Below are 8494 nucleotides of genomic sequence, written 5' to 3' on the forward strand. Positions count from 1 at the left end.
TGGTGCTGGTTCTTCCTCCCCAGGTGCATCACCTTGCACTTGTCAGTATTGAATCCCATCCTGTTCTCATCCACCCACCCCTGTAACCTGTCTAGATCTAGTTGTAGCCTGTCCCTCTCCTCCAGCACGCCCACTTCCCCCCACATCTTAGTGTCATGCGCGAATTTGAACAAGGCGCTTTTCACCCCCTCGTCCAAGTCGCTGATGAAGATGTTGAACAGTGCAGGCCTGAGGACCGAGCCCTGGGGGACCCCTCTGCCCACATCCCTCCAGGACAAAAAAGACTCGTCCGCCACCACTCTCTGGGTGCGACCCTCCAGCCAGTTTGCGACCCATGTGACTGTGCCTAATTTTTTAATGGGAATGGGGTGACAGACCGTGTTGAAGGCCTCCCTGAAGTCCAGAAAGACTACATCTACTGCAACACCCAAGTCCAAAGATTTTGTGACCTGGTCGTAGAAGGCCACCAGGTTGGTCTGACAGGACCTGCCTCTAATGAACCTGTGTTGGTTGCCCCCAAGCATGATTTCCCCTGCTGGTCCCTTGCAGATGTGCTCCTGGATAATTTTCTCAAAGAGCTTCCCCAGGACCAAGGTAAGACTAATGCGCCTGTAGTTTCCTCGGTGCTCCTTCCTCCCTTTTTTGAAAATGGGGACCACAATGGCTCTTTTCCAGTCCTCCGGCACCTCACCAGAGCACCACGAGTGCTTGTAAAGCTGTGCCGGGGGTCCCGCAATGACCTCTGCTAATTCCCTTAGCACTCTGGGGTGGAGATTGTCAGGACCTACTGATTTGAACATGTCTAGATAGTACAGATGTGAAATTTTTACACTACCACCAGGGATAGCATTAATGCAGGAAGACTTTAGTTTGAACCAATTTGCATTCTAACAGAGCACAGAGATACCACTACACAAGAGAGGTTCTTGCCCAGAGGAGCATTCCATCTTTCCACTCTTCTGTGAACTATGAAACATCATAACCTAAAGAAAATATGATTCTACATCCTGCTTACCACCAGACAACTTTGAAGTAAAAAGACTTTTCCAACTTTTCTCTGATCCTAATCTGCACAAAATGAACTGTTTCAAAAAGGAGACTTTACCATATCTTCAGCTCTCCAGTGAAACATGAATTTTCATTTTTACGTAGAACTTTTACAATCTTTGCAATATCCTATGCGTGATGAAGGGTGCCTGTGCCCAAAAGCTTGCAAATAAATATATATGTGCAAATATCTAATTAATCTAATAAAGGATATCACCTCTGCCATGAGTTTTGGCTTCTTTAGTTAAACTGGTAATCCACAGAGAATGTGGCATCTGCTGTGCTGCTCCCTTTATGGAGGAAGAACCAGTAAGCAGAACAACCTACAATATGCACCAAGGGTGGCTACACAAACCAGCATTTGCACGAAATCAGATAGAGCTACTCTGCATCTTTGAAATCTTCTCTACAATCTTAAGGATCACATTTTATAGCTATTGAAAGCACTGCACATTTATTCAGGACAACTTCAAATTCAGCCTGTAGAGGCCAATTTTTCAAGATTAGCACCTATTCAAAAAACTTCTGAAAAAAGGTAAAGCATGGAACCTTCTCCATGTATTGACACTCTCTCAGAAGTCTGAATGAACAGTTCTAAATAAGGCGCTTGTTCCTGCTTCATGGGGGTATCTACATAAATTGCTTACTGCAGAGTTGCTTAATTAGCTGCACAGAAAAGTGTCTCCTATCCACATGTGCAGAGCCATTAACTGCACCATAGGTTAGCAGTGCCCAACATGAGTACTATTCTATGGCAGAGTTATTTACTCCACCACAAACCATGTGTAGATGGTGACTAGGGCTGGCTGGGGCATGAGGGTGCTACACTGCGGGGCTGCCTGCAAGCTAGCCTTGCACTGGAGCACCCTTGTGCCCCAACCAACCTCTCCACAGCATGTTGAGTGAGACTGGAGCAGCCCCAGGTGGGCAGACTAACCCCTTGGGTCCCTTGCCCGCCGGAGCTCAACATACTGTAGTCCCAGGCACACATGTAAATGCTGCGCCCAGAAGCAATCAAAATGATAAAGATATTATTTCCACTATATGCTGTCTTGTCCTTTTTTCTTATAAGATAAATCTGTTGTGGCAGATCACGTACAAGCAAATTTCCCACAAGCTTTTGATTTAGCTTGATTTAGTTTTCAGAGTGACAGTGAAACTTATGTCACTCTGAAAGCTTTTACTATGTTTGATTAATTCCATTACAGTAAGATTCTGATATTTGTAGCCTAGTACAATAAACTACTATTTACAAGGGAGATGTTAACGTACAATGCTCTAAAAGTCTAACCAAAAGACAAAAAGTTTGTGTGTATAGACAAACCTTTGCATCCAAAATATTAAGCGTTGTTTCAATCTGTTGAATACGGAGGGAGAGTGCTGACAGTTTCTAGGAGAGAGTTAGAACATGAGGAAACTGTTCTATGGTCTTAGCTCATCGATACAATATAAGTGACACGGAATCTCTTGTTACAAAATAACTTAAGTGGGCTAATTACACAATTATGAATATTGTTGGCTAGTGAAGTTTATAGCAATAGTTAATATTTGAAAATAATGTTCTTGCACAAAATGCTTTTCTAATTAATGGTAACCCTGCCAACAGACCACAGAGGGGATATGGGGCCATAATAAGTTTCATAGTAAATGAGAAAGCTATTGTAAATAAGCTTTTCATAGTTTTGTGGTAATAAAGTTGGACCTACTGTACCCTCAGACGTAAATGTTACTTGCTTCAAAAAGCTTTCTTTCAAAACCAAAGAGAAAAGGGTGTGAAATGTATATATGTAACTGTACTTGCCAGGAGGCGCTGCAGAAAAGAATAATCTGATAACAAATACAGGGAGGTGAATGGAAGTCATTTATGGTCAAAACCCTTTACAGCCAAAACAAACTGAAAGCATCAAATGCTCCAACTGCCCCTCAATCAAATTTCATGCAAAGTTCTTTTTAAATGCAATTTATTTTTAAAAATTCATCCATAAAAACTGTTACTTCTTTAACTAATCATTACCATGTTCAGCCAGAGCATCCAAGCAAAATTGGCTAGCATGCTGGTTGGCAGTTACGTAGCATTCTGACAGCTTTCTGGCAGGTTAGCTAGATTCTGTCTGGCTCTTGAGCAGAAGTTTTAACACCCAGAGAAAGTGGCAGTTGTGCCAATGCTTTAGAAAAATAAGGAGGGACATGGTTTGTCTTCCTGACAACATAGCGACTTATTTACAGATGGTTTTGTCCTTTCCAGATGAGTTAATCTCCTTTTTAAAAGGAAACCATAGGCCCCTTAAATAAGTGGTACATACCCAAATAAATTATACAGAGTTATAAGTCGGTCTTAATTTAACAAAAGCTAGAAATTTCAAAGTTAAGGCCAGTGTTGACCTTAACCTTGAGTTTCCTGGCTTATGTCAATTTAAGCTGTGACCTGGGCAGCTAAAACAGGTTCTGTATTTAATGAAAAAAAAATATCACTCTTGGAGGTTATAAAACAAGTATTTAGTCTCTTATGTAACTATGAATTTAAGTTTATGTAAATATGAATTTATCTTTCACAAAATGCTTATTTACACAGTTTAATATCTGTGGGTCACTCGGACTTCACAACTTTATTGTACTGGGAACCACCCCCCCACAGCTTCATATATAGGTGCTTTGTAATACATATTAAATAGACATTTTAAACATGAAAATTTGCTCTGTATTTTCTTAAACACTAAGGATCAAGTTCAGGGCCACAAATAACAGAACCTTTCAGCAAAATGATGAATCTACAAGGCATACGGAAGCTGAATTAATCTCTCATCTTTTGACAAGGCCCTTTCAGAAGGGAAAGAGCTTGTACAATGCAGTTCTGTGACTAATTAGAAAACTCTGCTTTCTAGAGCTGTCAATCTGGAACATTTACATGGATGCTACATTTACTATAAAAATCTGTCAGTATCGGCAGTCTTCAGTTTCATTTCTTTTTGTTTAAAACTTCTTAAAACAACCGGCTCATGTGATGTGCTAGTCACCTGCCAAATTTTGGGAGTGTTTTGTAATATCAGAGTAATTTACATTCAGTTTAGCTTAGCCCACTTTCAAAGCTGAGGTGGAGGCTAACTTGCCTGGAAGGTTTGGCATGACATCCTTAGTCCCAGCTGGAAGAGATACTGTTATTCAGAGCAGGTTAAGCCAAACTGAAATGAGGAACACTTGAACCCCACTGAAATGGGGAATAAGAATCTCTGCACACAGAATTGATCAGAAAAGCTCCATACCTCAACAAATCCTTGCATGTCCAAAGATGAAATTGCTATTATCTTGGTAAAATTAGAGTTCACACAGGTGAAAGCATTTTCATTATTAACTTACTCAAATTAAACCTTGAACAGGTTGTGGATCGAGTTTTTCTGTTCTACTTCACATAGTTATCTGGTACCGAGACATATCAATGGAATCAGTTCTATAGGTAATATTTGTTCACCCAATACAAAAAGATGCAATATGAACATACCTCTTCACAAACAGTAGAAAACCGGTTAAGAAACTGTACTGTGTGAACCACAAACTGGTTTAGAAATGCCACAGTTCTTTTCTGCTGAATAGCTGGAACCTATGTTACACAAAACAAAAAAACCCCAGAATTTACACACAGAAAACATGCATTTCCAATTCTTACCCTTGTATTCAAGACCCCATTTTGAAGTTTATATAAAAGAGGCTAAGAAAATATTTTAATCATTTGTCCTAACTATACCATGAATATAGGAACATGAAAAAAAATCAATCAATATTTTAATCTTCTAAGTGTGAGTGTAGAGACAAGGGAATACCACCTGAAAAAACAAAGAAGTTTTCATCACAAAAGAGAATGTTTTAACCAAAGAGCAATGCTTTCTGGAAGTCATCATAAAACTGTAAAAGGAAGTGGATCAGGGTCTCTCCCTTTGGGTCTCAGTATTGGGGAAATTAAGTACATTTACATAAACTAGTATCTAGTTACAATTGGGAACACAAAGCAGTTGTTAGCCATGTTAGCGTGAACTCAGGCAGAAGGCAGGGTAGCGATGCACTTTGTTAGCTAGACACAAGACACCTTCAGAAAATGCCATCTCTTATTTTTCACTCATTTTTTCAGTACAGAAAAATAGTAGATCAATTCTACTGTTGCAAAGAACTCTGAAAAACCACAGCAGGGCAGAACTGTTTTAATACTATGGATTCCTGTTTGAAATCTGTTTATACTGTGAAGCATGCTTGCACACCTAGTAGTGCTGTGTGGTGCCTCACAGCACCCTCGAAAGAAACTCAAGGCACCCCAGGATGCTGTGGTACCTGGTTGAAAATCAGTGTTATAAACTAACTGAATTATAGAAGTACAGTATAAGCTCATAAATCTGGATACCAAAAATCCAGAATGATCAAAAATCTGGCACTGCCCCCCTGGACATGGAGGAGGAAGTTTGCAGATGGTGGCTGCCACTGCCATTCACCACACTGTGCCACTGCTCCATGTGCGGCCACTGCTCCAGGACCAGCTGCCGCTAACCTCCCCCCAGCTCCACGACCAGCCATCATGCCAGTTTAAAAAAATCTAGCATTTTCAAATTTCCAGCAAGTGCTCGGCCCCAAGCATGCCAGATTTATGAGTTTATACTGTATAAGCTTGTGTGAGCAAGAGCTCATCATTTCATCAGATAGCAACTTAACTGTCAGAAGGTTAAATGAAGGACACATGTGCAGCTATTTGCTGCAGCTTTTATTTTAAAGGATGCCACTTCTCCACACAGCTACAGCTCATCAACAGTCTCAAGCAGATGACTAGAGAAGCAGCACCCCTTCAAATAAAAGACATGGCCCACAGCTGGAGTACTGCAGCAGCTGTATATAATCCCTGGCTGGGTTTCAAATTCCCAACTTTGCCGGGGGGCACGCTAAGAAACCTAACCTTGTGAACTATTTGGTTCTATGTATTTTGAGAAGGTCTAATCATTCATGCAAATGTTTACTTAGGCCCAAAATGGGAAGTTTCGGAGGCACTGAATTTCTGTTGTTCTTAGATGTACAGCATCCGGTACAATAAGGCTTGGATTTGGACCGGCAAAAACTCCTGAAATATAAACAATATGTAAAGTCTCAACCTTTGGGTAAAAATGCGAGAATATGAACCCGCAGCCCAATCAAAATACTATGATTACACCCCAATCTCATCTAAGACTATTGTAAAAATAGTGGTGGTTCCATAAGCAATCCAGATTTAACAAGTTGAAAAGTGTAAGACAAATATAGGAATCACCTATTCAGTTACTCATCCCATTTTGTAGTTCTGTTTAGCGTTGTGTTACCCCCAACCCAAGCAATGTCATAAAAAAATTGGACAGAAAATATTTAAGTTTATCTTGGGTTTAACACCTCTCAGAAACACCTGGGAGATTACTGGATCCCATGATCAATCTGAACTGTTCTGCATTCTGTTTTGCGGTTCGTAAGGAACTCCGAAATTAAATAAAAGCTACACCAACTTGAGAAATACTACTGTGTGAAACAGTAAAATTTTACATGGATAGTATTAATAGATGAAGTATTTTGCTGCATTCTGCTTTTGCAGCAGAGGACTTACCACTGACAGCTCTTTTTGTGCCAAAACTGTTCAGAGGTAGCAAAGAAAAGGATAAAGATATTTGGGAAAGAGAAAACAAGTTTCACGAAAGTGATTCTTTAAAGAGAGTTTAACTACCACCTTGTTTGGCCCCTACAGTTTGAGCTCCAAGGTCAACAGATCAGCTAATATCCTCCTCTTAACCCCAGACGTTAATAGCTAGTGCTATCACTATCTACCTGCTTTGGCTAGTCTATAAGGTGCCTGATCTACCCTGCCTATTCCTGGACTGCAGACCAACACTCCCCTGCTCACAGACAGCACCAGGTGCAGCAAGTGAAATGGACTGCCCACGACAGGGGGGCTGCACCCGCTGATCTCACCAGGTCCCTTCCAGCCCGGAACTCCTGTGAATATCTACACTGGGAAACAAGCTCAGCTTTGACCACCTCTCATCACAGCTTTGATGAAGTGAGCTGCAGTCCACAAAAGCTTGAGATATACATATCGATATCTCCACAGCCATCCACCCACTTTGGTTAGTCTTTCAGGCAGGAGAGATGCCATACCCAAGCAGAAGGCAGAGTCCGCTGGCACCTCACAGGCTACCCACAGCAGACAGACAGCTACAGCACGAGCTTCCCACTACCCTGCCTCCTGCCTGCCTTCGGACTACCAAGGCCCTGCCCACAGAGGACCCCAGGCGCAGCCACCTGAAATGGTCTGCACCCGAACGTCTACATGGGGAAACCCGCCCAGCTTCGAGCAGGAGAGCACCTCCCACTGCCGCATCTGATGAAGCGGGCTTCAGCCCACGAAAACTTGCGTTTCGAGCCCGCACCTTGGTGAGGTCGATGCCGGAACCCACCAGGGGCAACCCGTCCTCGTCCATCCCCCAGGGCAGAGGCTAGAAGCAGCTCCCAGCCTCTGACCTCCGCCCGCCGGAAACAAAACCGCCTCCACAGGGCCAGCCCCACTCTGCGCATGCGCGGGAAAGCCGCTAAAGGAATGCACCATGGGAGTGGTAGTTCCGCCGAGGCGCCCCACCCCCAGCAGGCGTGGTTAAAGGCCACCTGCGTCCAGTTCTGGCGTCTCCACCTCTTAAAGAGGCCGAGATTAAGGGGAGGGCTTGTTTGTCTGACTTGATCTGCGGTATTTGGTTGTTTCAATAAAAGATGTCGTCCTAACACACCCTTGCCTCTTATTTGCCCCCCTCTCCCCGAGCGGGTACATCAGTGAAGCCAGCAGGGCTGAGGGGAGGGGGGCAGAGGCAGATCCAGGGGTTGCATTACAACTCCCTTTGATTCCTGCTCCACCCCAAATGCGCTGAAAGATTGCAAATAAAGATTGTTAAAAAAAATTTTTGGTGCAAATATCTAGTTGGTCTAATAAAAGATATCACCTCTGCCAGGACCTTTTGGCAGTGGCAGTAGCATTCCCAGGCAGCGCTGAGGGAGTTGATTGACTTCATGGCTCGGTATAATTTACCCTTTCAATAATAATAACAATAATAAATACATAATATACCTTCTAAACTCTTCATACCACCAGTGTTAAGGTTGCTTTCTTTTTTTGAATGGTCTTGATGTTCCACCAGATAAGCGATGGCCCACGCAGGCTTTCCTGCCCAAGTGTAGGGGGGCTGGATCGGGTGATCTCATGAGGTCCCTTCCAGCCCCTAATATCTATGAGTCTATGAATCCTTTATTCTGCACTTCTGCTGTTATCTGTTCCCTGTCCGGAAGCTCCTATTTCACAGCCCTGCAGATTGTTTTTCATAGATTTTATAGATTTCATAGACATTAGGGCTGGAAGGGACCTCGGGAGATCATCGAGTCCAGCCCCCTGCCCAAAGGGCAGGAAGTC

At 42.8% G+C, this 8494-nt stretch overlaps 1 protein-coding gene across 2 annotated transcripts in view; it reads right to left on the reverse strand.

The window, feature by feature from the left end:
* The window catches only part of WASHC3 (WASH complex subunit 3), a 28486-nt gene extending 20910 nt beyond the window's left edge, over window positions 1-7576 (reverse strand). For both annotated transcript variants that reach the window (XM_019544744.1, XM_019544743.1), the window contains exons 1-3: window positions 7470-7576; window positions 4544-4642; window positions 2372-2437 (exon numbers count right to left, since the gene is read on the reverse strand). In XM_019544744.1, coding sequence (XP_019400289.1) covers window positions 2372-2437; window positions 4544-4642; window positions 7470-7520 — 216 coding nt within the window. In that variant the 5' untranslated portion in view covers window positions 7521-7576. The remainder of the gene's footprint in view (window positions 1-2371; window positions 2438-4543; window positions 4643-7469) is intronic.
* Between the last annotated feature and the right edge of the window lie 918 nt (window positions 7577-8494).

Source organism: Crocodylus porosus, unplaced genomic scaffold (genome assembly GCF_001723895.1).
Source record: "Crocodylus porosus isolate Cpor-Errol unplaced genomic scaffold, CroPor_comp1, whole genome shotgun sequence".
NCBI classification, from domain to species: Eukaryota; Metazoa; Chordata; order Crocodylia; family Crocodylidae; genus Crocodylus; species Crocodylus porosus.